General features: G+C 46.9%; 1 protein-coding gene across 1 annotated transcript; it reads right to left on the bottom strand.

The window, feature by feature from the left end:
- Positions 1-13,331: 13,331 nt before the first annotated feature.
- LOC147110359 (cytochrome P450 3A13-like) lies at positions 13,332-24,243 on the bottom strand. Its single transcript, XM_086000295.1, has 6 exons — positions 24,092-24,243; positions 21,892-21,985; positions 21,017-21,177; positions 16,756-16,982; positions 14,361-14,523; positions 13,332-14,151 (listed from the first exon to the last, which is right to left on the bottom strand). Exons 1-6 carry the CDS (start codon positions 24,191-24,193, stop codon positions 14,056-14,058), a joined length of 843 nt encoding a protein of 280 aa, XP_085856421.1. The 5' UTR covers positions 24,194-24,243; the 3' UTR covers positions 13,332-14,055.
- Positions 24,244-26,245: the final 2,002 nt, after the last annotated feature.

Here is a 26,245-nt window from a genome sequence, read left to right on the forward strand (position 1 = left end):
GGATGCAGCAGCTGAAGATCTCTGACTCGCCCCAATGGAGTCTGAGGAAGATCTGCCGAGATGTTTCTGGGGCATTTTTCCTCCATTGTGCACCTAGGATACGTCCAAAGATGGGTGGCCAAAGGGAGAGAAAGCCAGCATGTTGAATTGTCTTTGTGGCAGAGCAGGTACTGCAAGCAATTAGGAAAGCAAATGGTATGTTGGCCTTTATTCCAAGAGGATTGGAGTATAAGAGTAAAGAAGTCTTACTGCAATTATATAGGGCCCTGGTGAGACCACACCTGGAGTACTGTGGACAGTTTTGTTCTCCTTACCTAAGGAAGGATATACTTGCCATAGAGGGTGTGCAATGAAGGTTCACCAGACTGATTCCTGGGATGGTGGGATTATCCTATGAGGAGAGATTGAGTAGACTAGACCTATATTCTCTAGAGTTTAGAAGAATGAGGGGTGATCTCATTGAAACATACAACATTCTTACAGGGCTTGTCGGGGTAGATGCAGGGAGGATGTTTCCCCTGGCTGGGGAGTCTAGAACTAGGGGTCACAGTCTCAGAATAAGGGGTCGGCCATTTAGGACTGAGATGAGGAGAAATTCTTCACTCAGAGGGTGGTGAATCTTTGGAATTCTCTACCCCAGAGAGCTGTGAAGGCTCAGTCGTTGAGTATATTCAAGACAGAGATCGATAGGTTTTTGGATATTAAGGGAATAAAGTGATATGGGGATAGTGCAGGAAAGTGGAAATGAGGTAGAAGATCAGCCATGATCTTATTGAATGGCGGAGCAGGCTTGAACAGCCAAATGGCCAACTCCTGCTCCTGTTTCTTATGTTCTCCCAAACGTCGTTCTAAAAATGAGAGTGCCTTCAGCTGTCTGGGCCCCAAGCTCTGGAATTCCACCCCTAAACCTCTCTACCTCTCTGTCCCCTCCTTTAAGAAGCTCCTTAAAATCTACCTCTTTGCTCAGTGTCAAATTTAGTTTGATAACGCTCCTGTGAAGTGCCTTGGGATGCTTTACTACATTAAAAGGTGCTATATAAATGCAAGTTGTCGCTGAGAGGAGGACTTTGCATTTGAAGTGCAAACCTTTTATATTCGGCACTTCAGTAGTTCAGTTTGCAGGACAGCATAAAAGATTGGAGTCCACCATCCCACCATTGGATGAGTGCCAGTTGAAGCAATGTGCGTGCAAGGGTGCTGGTGCACATTGACACTGTTGCGCAACTCAAGCTACACAAGTGCCAAATGCAGAGGCACCTTATGATGCAATAGGGATGAGGGAGACATACTTGTTTACAGCGAGGACTGCATTTTACAGAACACCTGCACTGATACAGCATGAAAGCAACTTTAATCGATGATCTGCCAAGTCCCTGCATGATCCATTACACACCTTCACCTGCATGAATAGTAATGGTTTAATGCCTATTAAGTTCCATTGCCTACACCTCTGCCAGGGAGATTGATTTGGGAGTTTGCTGATACAAACAAACAAAACAAAGGTTAATGTTTAAACCTCTCCGATCTGGCTCCCGCCCCTGCCACCAAATTGACTGCGACAAAGGTAATCTATCCCTTCTCTTTCTTCTCGATCTGTCTGCAGCCTTTGACAGGGTTGGCCGCACCATCCTCTTCCGATGCCTCTCCGCCGACTGGGACTGCTCTCGCCTGGTTCCACTCTTGCCTATCCAGTCATAGCCAGAGCATCTTTAGTAATGGTTTTCTCTTCCCGCTCCCGCAGCGTTACCTCTGGAGTCCCACAAGGATCTATCCCTGGCCCCTTCCACTTTTCATCTACATGCAGCATAACAAAGACCGCCTATTTCCACCTCCGTAACATCGCCCGTCTCCGCCCTTGCCTCAGCTCATCCGCTGCCGAAACCCTCATCTATGCCTTTGTTACCTCTAGACTTGACTATTCCAACACACTCATTTGTCCTCCTACATTCTACCCTACGTAATTTTGAGGTCATCCAAAACCCGGCTGCCCGTGACCTAACTCGCACCAAGTCCCGCTCACCAATCACCCCTGTGCTCGCTGACCTACATTGTCTCCCGGTTAAGCAACGCCTCGATTTCAAAATTCTCATCCTTGTTTTCAAATCCCTCCATGGCCTCGCCCCTCCCTATCTCTGTAATCTGCTCCAGCCCCACAACCCGTTGAGATATCTGCGCTCCTCTAATTCTGCCCTCTTGAGCATCCCTGATTATAATCGCTCCACCATTGGTGGCCGTGCCTTCTGTTGCCTAGGCCCTAAGCTCTGGAATTCCCACCCTAAACCTCTCCGTCTCGCTACCTCTCTTTCCTCCTTTAAGACGCTCCTTATAACCTACCTCTTTGACCAAGCTTTTGGTCACCTGCCCTAATTTATCCTTATGTGGCTCGGTGTCAAATTTTTTGTCTAATAATATTCCTGTGAAGTACCTTGGGACGTTTTACTATGTTAAAGGCGCTATATAAATACAAGTTGTTGCTGTTGGTGACATCATCTAAAAATTCATCAGGTTCCACATGTACACTGATGACACCCAGCTCTACCTCACCACCACCTTTCTCAACCCCTGCACCACCTCTGTGTTGTCAGACTGCTTGTCCAACATCCAGTCCTGGATGAGCCAAAATTTCCTCCAGTTAAACATTAGAAGAATTAAGCCATTGTGCCTTTGGCCCCTGCCACAAACTCCGTTTTCTAGCCATCGAATCTATTCTCTTCCCTGGCCGTTAAACCAGACTGTTTCCTATTTGACCCTGAGCTGAGCTTCTGACCCCATATCCTTTCCATCACGAAGTCTGCCTACTTGCACCTATGTAACATCGTCTGTCTCCGCACCTGCCTCAGACCATCGGCTGCTGAACCCCCCATCCATGCTTTTGTTACCTCTAGACTCGACTATTCCAACGCTCTCCTGGCCGGCCTCCCATCTTCCACCCTCCATAAACTCATCTAAAACTCTGCTGCCCGTATCCTAACTCGCACCAAGTCCCGTTCACCAATCACTCCTACGCTCGCTGACCCACATTGGCTCCCAGTCCGGCACCACAGCGATTTTATAATTCTCATCTTTGTGTTCAAATCTCTCCATGACTGTGCCCCTCCCTATCTCTGTAACGTCCTCTGGCCCTACAACCCTCCGAGAACTCCGCGCTCCTCCAATTCTGGCCTTTTGTTCATCCCCACTTAGTTCGCTCCGCCATTGGTGGACGTGCCTTCAGCATCCTGAGCCCTAAACTCTGGAATTCCCTCCTCAAATCTCTCCGCAGTTAAGAGGTTGCTTAAAATCTACATCTTTGACCAAGCATTTGGCCATCTGTCCTAATGTCTCCTCCTTTGACTCTGTGTCAATTTCTGTCTGATAATCACTCCTGTGAAATGCCTCGGGACGTTGTACTACATTAAAGGCGCTATATAAATGCAAGTTGTCGTTGTTCATTCTGCCTAAATGAAGGGCATGGATAGCTGCTCTTATATTCGTTTAATTTGGATTCCAAGTCCCAGCATATCAGAACTGAATGAGGGATAAATATTGGCCAGGACACCGGGGGAATAACTCCCCTGCTCTTCTTCGAAATAGTGCCATGGGCTCTTTTACGTCCATCTCAGAGAGCAAACGGGGCCTTGGTTTAACGTCTCATCTGAAAAACGGGAAAGGTGTATAACTGATGGCCAATCTGACATCGCACGTTTCACAGGATCACCAAAAGTTAAAATTACCCTGCCATTGTGTAACCAGCTAGGTTAGTAAGAGGCCCAGCCTTGGGTGAAAAAAATGGAGCACGGTTGAGAAAAAAGGAGAGAAAACATTCAAAGACAGCTCTGGAATTAAAACAGAAGTGTTGGAAAATGGAGGTTATAGCCAAAGTCATAAGTTACTGAAGGGCTGCAGAGTGCCCAGGAGATACTGCTCCTGGCACTTGCACTGAGCTTGGCCAGAACAGTGTACAAGGGCAAAGGGGGAGAAGTCAGAGCAGGAATGGGAGGGGCAGTTAAAGTAGTGCAGCACAAGGAGCTGATTATCACACTTGTGGACCCCTAATCTATCTTGATTCCTGGGAAGGGAGGGCTATCCTATGAGGAGAGATTGAGTAGATTGGGCCGATACTCTCTGGCGTTTGGAAGAATGAGAGGTGATCTCATTGAAATATACAAGATTCTAAGGGGGATTGACAGGATAGATGGTGAGAGATTGAGCTGGATTTTCCCAGGTCCCACCCGCAGGGTGCGGGGGGGGGGGGGGGGTGGCCGGGAGACGGCAGGGAACACGGAATGTCAGGTTTCCCGGCATGCTGTGATGTTTTAACGCCACAGAGTGCGTGTCATGTCAGGGGCGGGTTCCCTGCCTGGAAGTCAGCCTGAATGATAGGCTGGCTTCCAGTCGTGCGGGGAACCTGGAGAAGGATGCCACAGCATCAGGTAAGTTCTGGGCCCAGGACGGTGAGGGTGGTCCAAGCCGGGGGGGGGGGGGGGGGGGGGGAGGGAAACTGGGGGGTCCAAACTTCTTGGGGGGGGGGGGTCTGATCCCCCGGGGGATCCAATCGTAGATGGGATCCCTGGGGCGGGGGTGGAGGGTCCAATCCCCGCCCCCGGGGCTGAGTCGCGATCCCGGGGAGGAGTGGTATTCCAGGCCCGGGGGTGGGGTTCGAACTCCGACCCCAGGGAGGGCTAGGCTGGTGGTGGGGGAGCTTGGGGGGCACCGGGAGGAAGCACTCCTGCTCCTCCCGGCCCACAAGGATTGCTCCCCGAGGCTGAGGCCACCTGGGAATCCTGGCCACCTGCTGTAAAACCTGTATAGCAGGCTAAAGTAGAAGCTTCAGGCATCATTATAATATTTAAATTGTCAACCTGCCTCTTGCCAGTGGATTGGCAGCCCGCCCACCCGTCCCACCTGAGTGAAAGGTGAAAGTGGGCGTTTGGAGGCAGGTCGGGTTTTACATTTTTACAACTTTCACTTCCCCCCACGCCGCCAATCCACCCACTCTTACCTCAGAAAATTCCAGCCATTGTTTCCCCTGGCTGGAGAGTCTAGAACTAGGGGTCACAGTCTCAGGATAAGCGGCCGGCCTTTTAAGACTGAGCTGAGGAGGAATTTCTTCACTCAGATGGTTGTGAATCTTTGGAATTCTCTGCCCCAAAGGGCTGTGGATGCTCAGTTGTTGAGTATATTCAAGCCTCAGATAGATTGATTTTTGGACTCTAGGGGAATCAAGGGATATGGGGATCGGGCGGGAAAGTGGAGTTGAGGTCAAAGATCTTGTTGAACGGCAGAGCAGGCGCGATGGGCCATATGGCCTACTCCTGCTCATAATTCTTATGTTCGGTCTCCCCAATGTAGAGGAGACCACACTGCGAGCAGCTAATACGGTATAATTGATCAGAGGAAATACACGTAATTTGCTGTCTCACATGGAAGGAGTGTTTGGGGCCTTGGACAATGGAGTGGGAGGCGGTGAAAGGGCAGGTGTGGCAATGACAAGTGGGGAAGAGTGCAACAAGGCCCAGTTTCTTCACAGTAGTTTCAAAAGGACAGCATTTGAAAGCTAAGAGCTTTGGCTAGCATCCTCTTCTGAACAATTTCACTGGAAGATAAAAATTATGAACGTGTGTGGGTAGAAGGAATAATAAAGAAAAAACTATACTGTAGAGCAGATGGAAATGCATCCGTGAGGGACAAGAATGCAGAATAACAGCAACATTTTGTAGGATTGTTCTCTTAAGCAAGATGCAAATTTAATTCTGAAACGGTGAGATTTTTGGCTTCAACAGTTTAATTGAGTAGCCTGACTTTTCTGGGAAGTTACAGCACCAACATGTTCCCGTAAAGGTCAAGGGTGGGACCAACAAACCCAGGGAATCCTGGATGTCAAGGGATATACAAGAATGGATTAGGAAAAAAAGGGAGGCTTTTGGCAGATACAAAGGACTGAAAACAGTGGAAGCCCTAGAGGAGTATAGAAAGTGCAGGGGGGTACTTAAAAAAGAAACTAGGAGAGCGAAGAGGGGTCATGAAAAAACACTGGCGAGCAAAATAAAGGAAAATCCCAAGGTGTTTTATAAGTATATTAAGGGCAAGAGGATAACCAGGGAAAGAGTAGGGCCCATTAGGAACCAAAGTGGCAATCTTTGTGTAGAGCCGGAAGATGTAGGTGAGGTTTTAAATGTATATTTTGCATCTGTGTTCACTATGGAGAAGGACGATGTAGGCATAGAAATCAGGCAGGGGGATTGTGATATACTTGAACAAATTAGCATTGAGAGGGAGGAGGTACTAGCGATGTTACTGCGCTTAAAAGTGGATAAATCCCCAGGCCCAGACTAGATTTATCCCAGGCTGCTGTGTGAGGCAAGGGAGGAAATTGCAGGGGCTCTGACACAAAGGCCCCGATTTTCTGCCAGCCATCGGGCGGCTTTTCAGGTGGCTGGGGGCCGAAAATCACCGAAAAAGGGGGTCGCGACCCCCCCCCCCGCCTGATTCTCCGCCCCGTCCGACTTTTGGACCGCTGTTTTTCCACGACCCGATTCAGTCCCGCCCGCCGCTGGCAGGACTGGCCGTCGGAACACTAATTACCAATTATTTCCATGTTTTAGCCGATTTTCAGGGGCCGTTGCGATTTTGTGGGGTTCCCCACGCTAAACACGCCTGCGGGGAACCCTGCTGATGAAACCTGGTGTGAAGCTTGCCGGCTTGCTTGCTGCCAGCTGCAGGTCATTCGGGAAAGCTTGCGATTTAAAGGGACAGCATTTGTTTAGTGAAGGACCTTGTTGCTGCAGGCTTGGGGCTACTTCTTCAAGGCTTAGGCACAGCTGTAGAAGGTTGGAGCCTCACACACTTCTCCAATGTGATCTCCTGGGAAGCCCCTCTCGCCACCCTCACTTAGCGCTTCCTCAGCGGAGGCATCTACGAGAAGCATGGGACGCCTTTTTTTCCTTCCCTTCTTGCCATTAGAGGATCTCCAGCAGCAGAGGCGGCAGCAGTAGAACCAGGAACAGCATGATGAGCACCAGGCTGCTGCTCACTCACCTGAAGCTGCACAGGCCAGAAGGGGCCAGCGCTTGGCAGTGGCTTGAGAGCACCTTGCTGCGCTTTAGGGGGCCATGGGGACCCATTTCTGCACTAGCAGTCCTACTCAGAAGGACTTCCATGAAGGTCTGGTTTCTCTGTTCAATAGATGGCCAACGCTGCTCCAGAGATATCATTCTCTTATGAGCACTCACCATGTTTTCCGTACCCTGGCGAGTTATCTCCGCCATGGAGGTTGCCAACCTTTCCATGGTGATGCGTTCATGCGCCAATGACTCCACAAAGGCTCTGCTCATGGTCGCTATGGACTCCTCCATTCGCTCCACACTCGCAGCGACCCTGGAGACAAAACCTGCCAGAGACTCCTGCATCTGTGCATGGAGATCCATCATCTCTTCTCTTGCGGATGGACCCAGAGGCAGAGGGTCGACATACAGCGCAGCTGAGCTGGCAGAGTCCTGCGCCCTCCGACGAGGATTCTCCACTGCTGTCCCTGTCTCCAGAATCTGCTGAGGCTCACTTGTGAGCTGTGAAACACCAGGTGACAACACTACTATGTCCCGAAGGTCCCCCCAAGGTGTGAGTGTCTGCGCTGGTGCTGGGTGCGCTTACTTCTGCTGACGCTGCGCCCTCAGAGGTTGGAGCTTCCTCTGAGGAGTCTGGCTGCACAGCCTCTTCCTCCTCCAGTGGGGACGGGGGCTCTGGATGGTCCTGTGGGGGAGTAGAGGAAGGAGTTTAGAGATATGATGCCAAGGTTACATGCACATTTGAGTTGACATCTGCTGACACCTGCATCCATGCAGCATTGGTCTCAGTGGGAGGCCTCTTCCTGCCTGACCTAGGGAAGAGGACCTCCCTGTGGGCCTTAACCCCATCCAATAATGCCTGCAGTGAAGCTTCGTCGAATTTGGAGGCAGCTCGGGGTCTGGCACTGGCCACAGCTGCTGCAGGCTCCTCTGCCATCCTGTATGGTTCGTTTGGAAGCCTTCAGAGAATGCAGTGCTTGCTATGGACCTTGAAAGCACCACAAATGATGACATCATACTGTGGGGCTTTCTGACTAGAAATGGACAATTAGCAAGGCTGCCCACACGCTGGAAATTAATTGGCCACGAGGGAAAATTGCGTGCAGCTGGCTGACATTTTTTTGTGTGTCAGAACCCCACATTCGGGGAAACCCGACCATTTCCCACACAATCCACAAAATCGGGCCCAAATTTTCAGAACCTCCCTTGCCACAGGGGAGGTGCCAGAGGACTGGAGGACAGCCAACATAGTACCATTATTCAAGAAGGGTAGTAGGGATAAACCAGGGAATTACAGGCCAGTGAGCCTAACATCAGTGGTAGGGAAATTATTGGAAAAAATTCTGAGGGACAGAATTAGTCTCCACTTGGAGAGGCAAGGATTAATCAAGGATAGTCAGCATGGCTTTGTCAGGGGGAGATCATGTCTAACCAATTTGATTGAATTTTTCGAGGGGGTGACTAGGTGTGTGGATTAGGGTAGTGCAGTTGATGTAGTCTACATGGACTTCAGTAAGGCTTTTGACAAAGTCCCGCATGGGAGACTGGTCAAGAATGTAAGAGTCCATGGGATCCAGGGCAATTTGGCACATTAGATCCAAAATTGGCTTAGTGGCAGGAGGCAGAGGGTGATGGTCGAAGGTTGTTTTTGTGACTGGAAGCCTGTGTCCAGTGGTGTACCGCAGGGATCGGTGCTGGGTCCCTTGCTGTTTGTAGTGTACATTAATAATTTAGATATGAATGTAGGAGGTATGATCAGTAAATTTGCAGATGACACGAAAATTGGTGGAGTGGTAAATAGCGAGGAGGGAAGCCTCAGGCTACAGGACGATATAGACGGGTTGGTCAGATGGACAGAACAGTGGCAAATGGAATTTAACCCTGAAAAGTGTGAGGCGATGCATTTTGGGAGGACTAACAAGGCAAGGAAATACACAATGAATGGTAGGACCCTAGGAAGGACAGAGGATCAGAATCTTTTGTGATCTTGGTGTGCATGTACATAGATCCCTGAAGGCAGCAGGACAGATAGATAAGGTGGTTAAAAAGGCATATGGGATACTTGCCTTCATTAGCCGAGGCATAGAATATAAGAGCAGGGAGGTTATGATGGAGCTGTACAAAACGCTGGTTAGGCCACAGCTGGAATACTGTGTGCAGTTCTGGTAGCCACACTATAGGAAGGATGTGATTGCATTGGAGAGGGTGCAGAGGAGATTCACCAGGATGTTACTTGGGCTGGAGTGCTTCAGCTATGAGGAGAGACTGGACAGGCTGGGGTTGTTTTCCTTGGAGCAGAGAAGGCTGAGGGGGGAACTGATTGAGGTGTACAAAATTATGAGGGGCATAGATAGGATAGATAGAAAGGAATTTTTCCCCTTAGTAGAGGGGTCAATAATCAGGGGGCATAGTTTCAAGGTAAGGGGCAGGAGGTTTAGAGGGGATTTGAGGAAAAACTTTTTCACCCAGAGGGTGGTTGGAATCTGGAACTCACTGCATGAAAGGGTGGTAGAGGCAGGAACCCTCACAACATTCAAGAAGCATTTAGTCCTGGAAAATGGGATTAGAATAGACAGGGCTTGATGGCCGGCGCAGACACGATGGGCCGAACGACCTCTTTCTGTGCTGTATAACTCTATGACTCTATTATATAGCACAGCTCCAAGCAATCGGGTCTCAGCACAGCCCAGCTGGTCTATGAAGATCACCAATGTAATAAGGGGAGAGCGCCAGATGGAGATGATTCTCCTGACACAGGATTAACAGCAACGTAAAGGCACTGTAATGTGTAAAGCGTTAGAAACACTCAAAGCTCAACCAGGTGTTTACCTCCTCTTCCTCCTCCATCCAAACACAATGAACATCATTGAATCGATGGACATGGGGGACGGGGTCAGCCAACATATGAAAGGACATTGCAGGGTTTTCTTGGAGTATCATTATGAAATGGGCCTGCGTCTCACTGGGAAAACAGGCTTGAAACAAAGAGACTGTTATTGCATCTGGCAGACTTGCTGGGATCCAAACAGAAAAAGATCACAAATTAAAAAAAGCAAAATACTGCGAATGCTGGCAACTTGAAGCAAAAGGGAAAAAGTCCCAAACACGCAGCAGGTCAGCCAGAGAACGGACAGTCGGCAATCCGGGCTCGTGTTCATCCTTCAACACTGGAAACAAAAGGAATAAAAAGCATATTAAACAAATCAGAAAAAAGGAGGGGAGGAGGGAGCAATAGCCCACCACCAGGGCACCCGGCCGTCAGATAAGTGCTTAGGAGTGAGGTCAAGACACGCCCTTTGACCCTTTAATTACTTAATGTTTCCGTCCATTACTTGGCTGAGGTTATATCAGTCCACTCACCACTCTGGGCTTGTCTGGTTTTTCAATACGCACTTTCCCCTCCTCCCTTTATCTAATTGTATTAATACGCCTGTCCACCTCTTATTTTTCAGTTTTGAAGAAGGATACAAGGTCCAAAAAATGAACTTGTCTGTTGTCTCCACAGATTATGACTGACTCGTTATGTTTCTCCAGCGTTTTCTGGGGTTTTTTTTGCTTCTGATTTCCAGCATCTGCAGTGACTTTGCTTTTCACTAACTCGTTGCTGTTTGGACTAAACTGCTCGTGCTTAACAAAGACTTTCTGGCACATTACAGAACATCAGAGGAAGGAGTTGGAGTACGCACTCAGATATTAATGAGCCCGTGGTCTCACCCAGTCAAACCTCGCACTAAAGAATGGAGCTTGTTGACAGTTGACGGGATGAATAACAACCCCAGTACCAGTGGACGCCATTTTCTACGGAAAACAATCAGCTGCTGGCTAAACTTCCAACAGCTGATGGTTTTGTTGTGATTAAAACTGGCACAATGCGTTATCTTTTAATATACGTAGAGAATTTCTAATCGCCTTTGCTTCATACTCAGTCTTGCAGAACATGGGCTTTTACTGCAGTTGACTGGACAGTTGGGCAAGCTACCAGGATCATTGCCCTTTCTGGGGGGCGGGGGGAATGCTCGCTGGTATAGTTTTTGTTCGGAGAACAAAAGATCAGGGGAAGGGTTCGATGAATGGACTTGATTATCTACCCTGCGTGAGAGTGACTGGACACCCACTGAATGGTCATCCACTAAAGCTTCAAACTATTCTGAAATACTAAAGAGGAGCCAATAATGTGTTTACACTTGGCTTGCAGCCACTTTACGACCGAATGTGCGCTAAAATATAGCTGCACAGGGTCTAGGCTGGATAAGGTAAACAAAAAAGCTTAAATCTTATCATGTCATACGCTTTCACTGGGTCCGTGACGGTGTGGAGGAAAAATTGCTGGGTATCCAATAGCCACAGCCACAAATGCCAATAATTGCTGGGTATCCAATAGCCACAGAAATTCCTGAAAATTTATGTTCATGAGCAGAATATGTTCCGCTTTTCTCTGTCCTCCCACACCGGGTGTACAGGGGGCACAAAGGCAGAATGTGAGATAGAGATAACATCCATCCTGTCGATTGTTTTGCAGGCTGTCCATGCATTCAGACTTTGTTTAGGAATTTCTTGGGTTAGCTTTGTGAGGTGATGAATGTAGCTACAAGAGAGAGAGAGGCTTTCTTTAACGAAGGTAGGAGGTTCATTTTGATAAAACTACAATAATACATTGTGGCGAACCTAGCAACCATTTGGCTTCAGACGGCCCCTTGGAAATAATCTCTTGGAACGTTGAGGCCCCACCAACCAGCCTCGCGTTGCAGCCCGAGTGTTGCCAACAATTTCTGTTTTTCTTTTGGAGCAAATAATTTTTTTTTTTTTTAATTCATTCACAGGATGTGGGTGTCACTGGCAAGGCCGGCATTTACTGCCCATATCTGGTTTGTTACTGTGGAAGAGAGTGCGGTCGGACTGAGTTCACTGAAAATTAAAAAATCAATGCCATGTTTTGTGTTGGTTGCCATGACTGCGAATGCTAATCTTTTGTTTTGTATGGTCTCAATTTAACTATTGCAGTCATGGTTTAACACGCGAGCTCCTGAATTTCTGTGTTGGAAGATCGCCAGTGGGGGAAATATCAAAGTGTGAAACTAGAGCAATGAGGGGAGACTCAGTAAAATACCTCTGGCTTGGTATCCAGAGAGTTTGTCTAAATTCTCCAAAAGTCACAATGCTTTTTTAATGCAGCTCTTGTAAAGTCACTCTAATTGGCTGTTTGGAGGTAGGTGCAAGCAATCTGGAATGAGTACTGCACCCCCGCCCCCTCCCTTCCAAACACCACTCGGGCTCCTATCCCATATTTGATGCCTTCTCCTGACTCCACAGCCAAGAGCAAAAACTCCATGGGGGTGTAGCACAAAACTGGCAATAGCGAATTAGTGACCCAGTTTACTCTCCGCCCAATTTCGTTTGGGCGAGGGAGAAAGAAATTAGCCAGTTGTCCACAAGTTTAACAGCCAACCCAAATTTGCACTGCCCAAATTTATCAGTTGGTTGAGACACTTGGAGGCAATTTTGCCAGCCCTGGGGAGGCGGGACTGCCGGGAAAATGGCAGAATTTGGGGGCAATGTCCAACCTGCCCCCATGCCATCTGCCCAGGAGGCGGGTAGCCATCCCGCGCCGGGTCTCATCTCCTTGGAGGTGGGAAGGGATTAAAGCCTGTTAACAGGCAGAAAATAGGATTATCCCCTTTTTGTCCTCACAAGTGCAGGCTTCCTGAAGGCTCCGAAACCCGCCAGCTCAGCTCAGCGAGTAGGGTGTCTGCGGGGGTGCAAAAGTGTGCTGTGAAGGTAAGTGATGCATGCAAGAGTGTAGAGGTGAGTATCTGAGGTAAGTGCAAAGTGTTATTAAAAGTGTACTTACCTTTGTTTCTTCCTGCAGACTTCAGTCGGTGTGTATGCGGAGAGTCTTGGACCTCCGTGTTGGGAATGACAGGTGGCCGTTGCATTCTCAGATGCAACTACCATCTCATTTCTGTAAAAGAAAGAAGTTTGATGGGGTCTTGAAGACTCCATCAAACTACAGAGAATGCCAGTGTTTGACAGCTTCACAGAGCTGTCAAACGATGAAATTCATCTGTCAAACATTTGACAGATGAAACGTCATACATTGACGTTCTCTGCAACCAGCTTTCCCTTAATTGGCCTGCTAAGCCCGCTGGGCGGGCTTAACAAGGTCAATCAAGGGAAAATAGCGTGGGTTGGCCAGAAGTTGTTGGAGGTGGGACTGAAACCCGACAAGTGGGAGTCCCGCCTCCAAAAGCTTCCGATTGGCAAAATCACCCCCAAGTAGCCGAAACAGGATATTGTACTCAATGATTTTAAATTATTTGAATTTTGTTAAGACAGGCAATGTTGCTTAAAAAGCCACATATAAAATTAGTTTAAGAAATCATTTACAGATACATTTTCTATAAAAAAACATTTAGTACTTTTGAGTACGATGGAATATCTATATAGTCAAACAATTTTGTAATCACAGATGATATATTTCAATATCCAAGGTTTAAAAAACATACATTATTTTGCAACATTCTATTGATTATCACAGATTATCTGGTCAGTATCACATTGCTGTTTGTGGGGGCTTGCTGTGCGCAAATTGGCTGCCGCATTTCCCACATTACAACAGACTCCACTTCAAATAGTACTTCATTGGCTGTAAAGCACTTTGAGACGTCCAGTGGTCGTGAAAGGCACTATATACAGTAAATGCAAATCTTCCTTTCTTTTAGACAGTAATAGTCAGTTGCCAGATTTTTTCCTATTGAACAATCACTATTAATACCATGCCTCTAGAACATGAGGTGACTCTCTTAACATTCAGACAGTCTTAGCAACTGGAGATAGATCATGGATGCTTATCACTGTATCCTTATTGTTTCCCAAGTCCTAATGCAGGATCCTATATATTTTGATTGAGTCTCCATGTATTTTCATTTACTGAGCTGTGCAAGATCCTAATTATCTTTATTTTGAGATGTACACGCTCCTGTATATTTTCACAGCTCCGCAAGGTCCATGTGCTTTATTCTTTTGGATCAGCATTCACTCGCGGCACAAATTTCAGGATTATGGGTTTTTTAGGGTGCATGGGTCCTTTCACATCCAGTTCTAATGGGATCTGGAATAGAAAGAGCAACGGTGATATTCAGCCAACAGGAAGGGTTCGACTGGAGAGATGGATGGTTCCGTTACATCTCATTATCTATCCATCAGCTATCATTCCATAATTCCCTTCGCACTGTATTCGCTTCAAAAACAAAAATCTCAATGCCACTTCACAACATTTAAGCACACCTTCAAATAATTCCTATATTCCAGAATTCTCACCGGTGTCTCCTTGCACGGCACAAGAGTCATGTGTTGCAAGAGTGAAGCCAGCGCCATCTTCATCACGAGTTGTGCAAATCGCATCCCAATGCAGTTCCGAGGGCCCATCCCGAATGGCAGGTAGACACAAGGGTTCCGAGACTCCCCTTCCTCTTTACTGAACCTAATTATATTGGCAGAGGCAAAACAAGTGAAATAGATCATTGTCAAATTCGGTTAGAGATAGTATGCATTTATCAGAGAGACGGATGGAGAATACAACACTTCGAAACTGTAATCATGTTTTTTGTCCCAGCTACTCCTTCACTAATGCTTCTCGCGGTGTCGTTCCACAGCCACTGGGGGCCAATCTTGAATGTGTGAGCCCAGACCATGGAGTGTTGGCAGGCTCATCAACTGTGGAGAGCAGCAGTACAGCTAAGGTTGATCCTGTCCTCAATTGACATCCAATTGTGTGCAGATCTATCATAAAAAGCCAAACTGGGAGCTTTGCATGTCATAAGACCACAACTTGCATATTAAAAGAGGCCGACCACCTCAACAGGCAGGTGCTTCAGCCGCCCAGCGGTGAGCCCCTCTGCAGGTGGCAGCAGCCTGATTGTTGTCGTAAACGGGGCGTTAAGTCTACCGAACCCATTACTGCCCCATTCATCCTGATTATTAAGGATGGGAAAGGCCATTTGCCCCATCACAACCCATCTTAGTAAGATCCTAAAGTACCTCCCATTGCAGATTCCAATTGTTTCTTAAAATGGTCCAGGGTGTTTGTCTCCACTATCCCAAGATTTCTATCCTATACATTGATCATTTTGTGTAAAAAAGAATTCAACATTAATCCTAAATTTACCACTTACTCATTTCAATCTTTGTTCTCCTCTCATGAATTAAAGTAACACCCGGGGTTTACGTTTTCAATTCCCTTAACTATCTTATGTACCTCTAGAAGATCGCCTCATCAAGGCTGAAGTGGCCAAGTTTCTCCAGTTTCTTATCGTAACTCAGACACGAGAATCAGCCTTGTTGTGGCTCTTCTCTGCATTTCCTCCAGTACTTGGTCTCCCTTGTGTCTCAGCAACCAGAATTGGACAGTACTCAAGGTAGGGCCTGATCAAAGCATGGTACTCTAGGTCACAACTTCAGCCAGTTCCAGGGGTTTACTTTGAATTGCTAATGCCTTTCAGTGAACCAACAGTCTTTTATGTGGAACTTTGTCAGATTCCTTTTGGAGGTTTAGGTAGAACATGTTGCTGGGTTTCAAGACATTGAGAGGTTGGTCAGTTTTAGCCATTGTTTGTATGAATATTACTGTCATTACAGGATGGTGACTTCTCTAACTACCTGAAGCAGTCTCAACTGGCTCTTTCTAGATGGTAGGTCAGCTCAGGTGTCAGGCGGCCCTTCCAAATCAGGGAGAAATACACAGCTTCCAGCATCCCCAACATGCTTTTGCACATGTACAGGTGATAAGAAAACAGACTGCACATGGTCAATTAAAAAAAAAACAAAAGGCTCTTGATGGTTCAGTTGGTTAATGGGCAAAACAGTAAAGTCCAAAATGTGATGTCTGCTCATTGCTGAGGGAGTTGACCTCAGTCAGGGTGGTGATAGCAGTGCTTTATTTAACCTCAGTAGCCCAAGGTCTGTGGAATGCAAAGAGAAACATGCCTGGTGTCTGCTCCTGATCACTAGACTTGCTGGAAAGTAGGTGTGTATGTTGATATTCAAGGAGGACATTGCTCTGCCCAGTGGGGGCTGGTGACCCTTTGACAGGTGAGGCACACATGACGCCTGCCTAACCAAGACAGCTTTTTAACCATAGTAACGGGACCTTCACTCATGCACTCATACCCCGTGCCACAGTCCAGGACACAAGCCGGTAATCTGCCTGCCATTTTCAGCTAGTTTCACCATGAAATGACCAAACACCCAACTGCATCGGAAGCTGCTTGACCATCTAAAGGCAAAACCGTCCGGAATCCGAGACACAACTACAACTTCCGCACTCGGTTTCTGTGCTGTACATTCTATGCACTGGAAGTCAAGGCGAGGCAGTGCAAGCGCCTCTGCTGAAGGCTCCAGCAGTTGAATAGCCCACCAACACTCAGGCTTATACTTAAACAATGGCCGCCTGGATAAGGCAGCAGAAGTGGCAGGTGCCCAGTAAGAAGTCAAGACTTGTGCAGAGTGTGGTGATGGCATGGCACTGCAGTAAACTACGGATTTGACGCAGGTCAGAGACCTGGGCTGGGCTGGTTAAAATTCCCCATAGATAGGAAGTTTCCATGCAAATACAGAAATATTTACAATAAATCCCAACTCGTAGCAACAGAGGCCATGAACGGTTGGCGGGGTGGGGATCGGGAAAAAGAAAATCACAAACCCCATTGCTACGTACCTTTCAGGTCTGAACTCCTCAGGCTCCGGCCAGTATGCTGGATCATGGTGCAGGACATAGGCAGGCACCATGACAATGGTCCCCTTTGGAATGGTCAGCCCATTGAGCTGGACATCTTTCTTGCACACACTGTCTATACGGTGTGCAGGAGGGTACAATCGCAGGGTTTCAGATATCACAATTTCCAAGTACTCCAACTGCATCACTGCTTCATATGTGGGAGGAGCCTTCACACAGAAACACACTTTTAGCAACTGAACTGACACATAGAGGCAGAGGGCATGGCTGAGGTACTAAATGAGTACTTTGCATCTGTCTTCACCAAGGAAGAAGATGCTGCCAATGTCATAGTGAAAGAGGAGGTAGAGGAGATACTGGATGAGATAAAAATTGATAAAGAGGAGCTACTAGAAAGGCTGTCTGAACTTAAAAGTTGATAAGTCACCAGGACCGGATGGGATGCATCTTAGGACGCTGAGGGAGATTCAGTAGGAAATCGCGGAGATACTCGCCATAATCTTCCAATCTTTCTTAGATACAGGGGTGGTGCCAGAGGACTGGAGAATTGCAAATGTTACAACCTTATTCAAAAAAAGGGTGTAAAGATAAACCCAGCAACTACAGGCCAGTCAGCTTAACCTCGGTTGTGGGGAAGCTTTTAGAAACAATAATCCAGGACAAAATTAACAGTCACGTAGACAAGTGTGGATTAATTAAAGAAAGCCAGCACGGATTTGTTAAAAGCAAATCATTTTTAACTAACTTGATCGAGATTTTTGATGAGGTAACAGAGAGGTTTGATGAAGGTAATGCGGTTGACGTGGTGTACATGGACTTCCAAAAGGCGATTGATAAAGTGCCACATAATAGGCTTGTCAGCAAAGTTGAAGCCCATGGAATAACGGACAGTGGCAGCATGGATACGAAATTGGCTAAGTGACAGGAAACAGAGTAGTGGTGAATGGTTGTTTTTCAGACTGGAGGAAGGTAAACAGTGGTGTTCCCCAGGGGTCAGTACCAGGATCACTGCTTTTCTTGATATATATTATTCGTTTATGGGATGTGGGCGTCACTGGCAAGGCCAGCATTTATTGCCCATCTCTAATTGCCCTTGAGAAGGTGGTGGTGAGCCGCCTTCTTGAACTGCTGTAGTCCGTGTGGTGAAGGTACTCCCAGTGCTGTTAGGCAGGGAGTTCCAGGATTTTGACCCAGCAACGATGAAGGATTGGCGATATACTTCTAGGTCAGGATAGTGTGTGACTTGGAGGGGAACTTGGAGGTGGTGGTGTTCACATGCGCCTGCTGCCCTTGTCTTTCTAGGTGTAAGAGGTCGCGGGTTTGTTAGGTGCTGCTGAAGAAGCCTTGGCGAGTTGCTGCAGTGCATCTTGTAGATGGTACACACTGCAGTCACGGTACGCCGCTGGTGGAAGGAGTGAATGTTTAAGATGGTAGATGGGGTGCCAATCAAGTGGGCTGCTTTATCCTGGATGGTGTCAAGCTTCTTGAGTGTTGTTGGAGCTGCACTCACCTAGGCAAGTGGAGAGTATTCCATCACACTCCTTACTTGTACCTTGTAGATGGTGGAAAAGCTTTGGGGAGTCAGGAGGCGAGACACTTGCCGCAGAAAACCTAGCCTCTCACCTGCTCTTGTTGCCACAGTATTTATGTGGCTGGTCCAGTTAAGTCAATGGTGACCCCCACGATGTTGATGGTGCGGGATTCGGCGAAGGTAATGCCGTTGAATGGACTTGGTTGTACAAGGCACAATTTCAAAATTTGCAGATGACACAAAACTTGGAACTTTCATGAAAAGTGAGGAGGATAGTGATAGACTTCAAGACAGACAGACAGGCTGGTGAAATGGGCGGATACATGGCAGATGAAATTTAATGCAGAAAAATGAGAAAAGTGATACATTTTGGTAGGAAAAACAAGGAGAGGCAACATAAACTAAAGGACACAATCCTAAGTGGGGTGCATGAACACAGAGACCTGGGAGTAAATGTACACAATTCGTTGAAGGTGGCAGGGCATGTTGAGGAAACGGTTAAAAAAGCATACGGGATCCTGGGCTTCATAAATAGAGGCATAGAATACAAAAGCAAGGAAGTTATGATGAACCTTTATAAAACACTGGTTCGGCCTCAACTGGAGTATTGTGTCCAATTCTGGGCACCACACTTTAGGAAGGAAGTGAAGACTTGAGAGGGTGCAGAAAGGATTTACGAGAATGAATCCGGGGATGAGGGGGGAATGATCCCGGGATGAGGGACTTCAGTTACGTTGATAGACTGGAGAAGCTGTGGTTGTTCTCCTTAGAGCAGAGAAGGTTGAGAGGAGATTTGATAGGTGTTCAAAATCATGCGGGGTCTAGACAGAGTAGATAGAGAGAAACTGTTCCCATTGGCGAAAGGGTCGAGAGCCAGAGGACACAGATTCAAGGTGATTAGCAAAAAAACCAAAGGCAACATGAGGAAAAACTTTTTTACGCAGCGAGTGGTTATGATCTGAATGCACTGCCTGAAAGGGTGGTGGAGGCAAACTCAATCATGGCTTTCAAAAGGGAATTGGATAAGTACCTGAAGGAAAAAAAATGTGCAGGGCTAGGGGGAAAGGGCGGGGGAGTGGGACTAGCTGAAGTGCTCTTGCAGAGAGCCAGCATGGGCTCGACAGGCCGAATGGCCTCCTTCTGTGCTGTAACCATTCTATGATTCTAGTAAAAGCTGGGAGTAGGGGGGCGCAAACTAGAATGTTATGTTTTATTACAGGCCAGAAGAAATATTTTCTGTTTTTGTGTATTGGTAGAGAAGATCTTTCCACTGTGGGGAAGACATGAACTAGGGGCCCTAAATACAAGATCTTCACTAATAAATCCAATCGGGAATTCAGGAGACATTCCTTATCCAGAGAGTGGTTACAATGTGGAATTTGCTACCACATGGAGTGGTTCAGGCCAATAGGATAGATGCATTTAAGAATAAGCTAGGTAAGCACATGAGGGAGAAAGGAATAGAAGGATATGTTGATGGGGTTAGATGAAGAAGGGTGGGAGGAGGCTCATGTGGAGCATGGACCTGTTGGGACGAATGGCCTGTTCCTGTGCTGTAAATACTACGTAATATATGTCGTGAGCACAAAACAGATCAAACACCATTAAGTGCTTTATATTTGTAATGAATATACTAGCCAATTGTAGAGCAATGCAGAAAACCAGAGAGCAGATTGTCTATTTACTATCTGTTAGGGGTGAAGAAAATCTATTTAAGGATGATGGGGGTAGAAAAGAACAAAATAATAACTCAATAAAGAGGGGGAGGGGGTTACCTGCAGGTAAAAAAAAGCAGGAAGAAATGAAGAGGATCCAGGGATGATGGCCACCACTGTCCAGCATGGAATGCAATGTAAATGAGGTCATTCACATCACGTGAGCTTATCGTCATCATCATCAACAGGATCGAAATAACATACAGCTCTCCTGGCTGTCCCTCCCTCCTCACACACAAACATTTTGGTGAACAATTGTCCATCGAAGACCTGTAAAGGACTTGACGTCAAAGCACACTAAACTCAGCACATTGTGGACATTTGAAGGTCACAGGAAAATAGAGCAGTTGCTGGTGATCGAATACCACAGGAAATGAACCACATTCATTGTCTTGGCCACTATGGCCCCTGGGGGCAATTCTCTGAACACACGCCAGTAGTGCTGAAGTCAAAAGGATGAAAAATCACAAGCAGCGCGCCCATTATTTCCCCAATAGCTGCTTCCACCCAGCAGGTGAGGTTCCCATCGCCAGCGTGCACTCAGGAAATGATCCCTATCGGTAAACTCCAGCTCTCTCGCCATCAGCCATGGCTCACCTGGTAGCACTTTCACCTCAGTCAGAAGGCTGTGGTTTCAAGTCCCGCGCCCAAGACTTGCGCACACTTATCCAGGCTGACACTCCAGTGCAGTACTGAGGGAGTGCTGTACTGTCGGAGGTGCCGTCTTTCAGTTGAGACATTAAACAGAGGCTCCTCTCAGGTAGATTTAAAACATTCCATGGCACAATTTTTAAATTTTAAGGGAGTTCTCCCTGGCCAATATTTATCTGATCATTATCACATCGCTGTTTGTGGAACCTTGCTGTGCGCATATTGGCTGCCGCGTTTCTTACATCACAACATTGACTGCACTTCAAAAGTACTTCATTGGCTGTAAAGGGAGTTGGGATGTCCTGAAAGGCTCCATTTAAATGCAAGTTCTTTCTCAACGACTCACTTTGTTGGGAAAAGCCTCATCTATTTCTTGCTGCAGTTTCTTCTGTATGTCCGGGTGCATAGCCAGATTGTACGCCACATATGACAACGTATTGCTGGAGGTCGAGTACCCGGCAAGGATAAACACAAGGGCCTGTGCCAGAATCTCCGTGTCAGTCAGAGCTGCAGAGAATCGGAAGAATCAGAATTTATACTGCAAACCTCACCTTACAACATAGAAGCTTAAAATGTTGGGTTTTCAATGCAAATATTTCAGAAAACTTGTATCATTATTACAGCTACTTAAAAATGCAATGCCTGGAGTATTAAATTAGACATGCACTAAAAACATTGAATATATACCCAGCACAGTAAGCAGAATAGATTACAAGCTAGAGTTTAGTAAGAGAAAACTACAAGTGAAACGGCAGTTCAAATCTACTTTCTAATGCTTGTGTAAATCAGCACTTTTATGCTTTTGTAAGATAGAAAAGATGAACATGTCTAAAAGCAACAAGGGACAGTCAGCGTTGAAAGGGTTAATGTGCAGGTAGTGCTCACTGGAACTCCAGTGCACAGCCACACAAGGGTGATTAATGTGTGTCTGCGATTTCCCTGCACTATCCAGTTCCCAGTCTCAAACCCATGACTGTGGGGAATCACTGGCCAGAAACCAGACAATTCCCAGTAGAGCGAGAGGGGAAACAAATCCCAGCAGGAGTTAGGCCTCCCCAGACTGTTCTCACTGAACCCCCTCACTGTTGGTTTTAGAGCAGGTCACGTGTCCAAACTGTCAGCCAGGTAGGGTATGGGGAGACCAGAGAGATAAACAGGGAGCATTAACTTCAGGGACAGAAACAAGGATGAAGGGAAGGAGAGGTTTTCCACTGATGGTACCTTTGTATGTCGAATTGCCGATTCCATTCTGCTCCTCGGGACTGGTGTCGGTCGTTTGAGAATCAACCATCAGCTGCAGAAAATCCACCCGATCCTGAGAGTTAAACAAGAACCATGTGAGGACTCAGCTCCAAAGGCACAGAAGCTGAATTCATAGGATTAAAGTCATAGATCCTGAAATTCTCGAGGGGTGGAAAGGAGGAACTAGAACATATTGCCTCCAGAGGGGCCAGGCTCAGAATCCACCCCGATCTCCAGTCGGGGAACAGCGGTCGAGTCTTCCACCCATTCAGACATGCTCAAAGACTGCTCTGGGGAGTGTCAGAGGGAGTTCCTGATCTACGCTGGGTATTCTGCCCATTACATTTTCCCCAGGCCCAATGGAATTCCAGTCAGCCAATTATGGACCTAGTAAAGGCCCCAAGACTCGCTGAGAGAAAGGTAATCAATCCCACAGGGCTCACCATTCTATCCCTGTGGGGAGAAGACAAATTCTAAGAACCTTAAATCTTTGTTCTTCAAGGTTTGCCTGCTCCCCCGACTGGAACAGCAGAGCCTGTAGTCAGGTAGAGCCACGCATGGTGACTATATAAATTACTCCATCCCCTACAGTGGGAGAGGGTCATCACTGATGGCCGTGGGTGGCCAGCGGGAGTCCCCACTACTCCACTCTGCTGGTGGTGGAGTAGGGACCCTGGAATTCCACGACACAAAAGATCACTCAGCTCAGCACAGCTGCATTGGCTCTCAAACCTATCCACTTAGTCCCATCCGCAACAGCCTTTTAAAACTCTGTTTTCAAATATTTATCCACTTCCCTATTAGAAGCGGTTATGGATTCTGCTTCTGGTCGGGCTTTCTGCATCCTATCAATCCTCTGCATGAAAATAATTTTGCCTAATTGCTCACGTGGTTTTTGATTTATGCCCTCGAGTTACCAACTCGCCAACTAGTGGAAAGATTTTCCCCCTGTTTACCTCAACAAAATTTTGAATCTGATCTCCTCTGAACTGTCTGTATTCCTGTGAAAAAGACACATTTTCTTGTGTCTCTCCTCATAGCTAAAACCTCTCATCCCTGATTTATCTTCCTAATGAAGCTCTCCTGTACCCTCGCCATAGTCGGTTAAACAAGTCAAGGACACAGTTATTCCATTTTGGGCAGGCTGCAACAAGTGGAGATTCTTGCTCTTGCATCAATTTAACCAACTTTACTTTGAATACAAGATGCTCAACATGACAAACCACCTCCAGTAATGCTGCTCCTCTCCTGCACAGTCACTGACAGGCACTTCTCCCAACATTTAATTAGCTACAACTCTGCTGTAAAGGTGGCCTCAGTATTGGACAACACCCTCTAATCCAATTTACCTGCAAGAATATCTTTGCCTCAAACAGTCAGTGCTGTCCATCAACTAAATCAATTCCGGTTTTGCTCTGGACATTTAATGGAGCACAAAGTACAAACGGATAGTGCACCACCACCACACCTGGTGTCAAACAGATTACACACTACAGCTGTCAATCGTAAAACAACTTTGGAAAGGCTAGGGAACAGTTAGAGGCCTTCACTTACACACAATACAATAATATGATTTCTAATCAACATCGATACAGACCAAGAGAAAAGATCAGGACTGCTTTCATTCACACCAAGAATACTGGTATAGTCTCCTCTTCTGCTCCTCCTCCTCCCCACCCCACCCCATCCATCTTTAATCAGGTCTTCTATTCACCGGTCATCCAGTACCTCTTACTACTGGGTCCCTATTTCTGAAGAAAATACACAGCCTAAAACACCATGGGGTAGAATTTCTGCAAACTTCTCCTGATCCCCCAGTGTAACCTTGGCCAAAGACTAGTGGAAGCCTGGGATAGAGAGCGAATGTAGCCGTCACCCCGCCGTTTCCACATTACAGCGGGAGATGGGTGAACCCCAGCAGCAATCCCAGGCATGCGACCGTAGGGCTGGATCCAACCAGATTGAACACTTAAACCGCACGCCTGGCTGGCAAACTTCAACAACTGCAAAATGACACAATATTCCCCAGGTACCCGTCCCTTCTAATTATACCAATATTGTTAAAGTCATTTCCTTTCTAGTTGTGAGAATAAGGCGGTGAAGGATAGTCAGTATTGCGGGAGAGCGGCAGAAAAGGTGCAGCAACCTGAACCGTTTCAATGGTTAGTTTAACACTCACGGTGTGCACTCCTTTTTGTCTCTTTGCCTTCAAACTCGTCAAAGCACTCATGAAAAAGGCAATCACATCTCGAGGGAAGAAGTTGAAATCAAGTTTTACCATGATTGGGAGAACGGCAGGAAAAAAATCACTGGAAAAAAGAAAAGAAAAATCAAAAATCAAACAGATGACCAACAGTCGTAGCTCTGCACACACAGGTTTAGACAGGAGTGGGTGAGGGAGACATTTCTATAGCGCCTTTCACAACCTCAGGACGTTCCAAAACACTTAACAGCCAAAGAAGTATTTTTGAAATGTAAGCACTGTTGTGATGTAGGAAACATGACATAAAAACTGTGTCTCACCTCTTGACTTCCCAAAGCCGTTCTACCATTTACAAGGCACTAGTCAGGAGTGTGATGGAATACACTCCACTTGCTTGGATGAGTGCAGCTCCAACAACACTCAAGAAGCTCCACACCATCCAGGACAATGCAGCCCGCTTGATTGGCACTCCATCCAACACCTTAAACATTCACTCCCTCCACCACCGGCGTACCGTGGCTGCAGTGTGTACCATCTACAAGATTCACTGCAGCAACTCGCCAAGGCTTCTTCAGCAGCACCTCCCGAACCCGTGATCTCTTCCACCTAGAAGGACAAAGGCAGCAGGAGCATGGGAACACCACCATCTCTAAGTTACCCTCCAAGTTACACACCATCCTGACTTGGAATTATATTGCCATTCCTTCATTGTCGCTGGGTCAAAATCCTGGAGCTCCTTCCCTAACAGCACTATGGGAGTACTTTCACCACACGGACTGCAGCGGTTCAAGGCGGTGGCTCACCACCACTTTCTCAAGGGCAACTAGGGATGGGCAATAAATGCAGGCCTTGTCAGCAACGCCCACATCCCATGAATGAATAAAAAAAGCTAATTTGCGCACAGCAAGCTCCCACAAAACAGCAATGTGATAATTAACAGAAACTGTTTTAGTGACGTTGGTTGAGGGATAAATATTGGCCTGGAAACTGGGAGAACTCCCGTTCTTCGAAATGGTACCATGGGATCTTTTACATCCACCCAAGAGGGCAGACGGGGCCTTAGTTTAAGGTTTCATCCGAAAAATGGCAACTCAGTGCAGCACTCCCTCAGCACTGCATGAAGTGTCTGGATTAAGTGCTCAAACCTCTGGAGTGGGACTTGAACCCACAACCTTCTGACTCAGAGGCAAGCGTGCTACCCACCGAGACTGATTCTGAACTTCTATAGACCTTGCTCCTGACAATGTTTCCATTTTATTCCCTCTCTTACCAAGTCTTAAAAGTTTACAGTATAGGAGGAGGCCATTCGGCCCATGTCTGTGCCGGCTCTTTGCTAGAGCAATCCAAGACTAATCCCACTACCCTGATCTCTTCCCATGGTCCTGTATCTTCCTCGGCTTCAAATATTTATCCATTTTCTACTTAAAAGAGGTTATGATCTCTGCTTCAAACCGCCCCTTCACACCCTGTTCGGGGGGTGGGTAAAAACGGGACTGAAAATTCTCAGTAAGCATTGAGCAAACGGTGAAAAAAAGCCACCTGGCAGTCAAATTGTTGAATTACAGAGGCTCATAGGCAAAACTTATTGGACCAGATTTTGCTGTAGCAGGACATCTAAGGGCATCAGCTGTTAGTTAGCCTTGCTCCTACATCCTTTAGCTCAAAAAAAAGTTTTGCTCACAAGTTGCTGGAAGTGCAAGCAGATAACGGCACAACGAGCGAAACAGGGCAATTGGGGCCCGAATGACCTTAACCAAAAAGACTCAAGAAAAAAAAAAATCACTACCCTAGCTCAACTAAAGAAAACAAATATTTTGAATCACTTACAAGCAAAGAGAAGTACAGGGTTGAAGAAGCTGAATTTCATAAACTTCTTTATGTTGTTGATAAACGGGTCATTGGGGTTGTTGATGGAGTCGACATCCACGCTGAATGCAGTGCTGGAGACCACATCCATGCTGTACGTTCCGAAGATACTGACAGAAGAGAAATGTGCTCGTTAAGAACTGATTAACAGCCGACAGTTGAGGCACAGTGAAAGCATTGCAGAGTTTACAGCACAGGAACAGGCCATTTGGCCCAACTGGTCTATGCTAGCATTTTTGCTCCACACGAGCCTCCTCCCACCCC

Source organism: Somniosus microcephalus, chromosome 11, assembly GCF_052327205.1.
Source record: "Somniosus microcephalus isolate GS21.2 chromosome 11, FLI_Smic_1.0, whole genome shotgun sequence".
NCBI classification, from domain to species: Eukaryota; Metazoa; Chordata; class Chondrichthyes; order Squaliformes; family Somniosidae; genus Somniosus; species Somniosus microcephalus.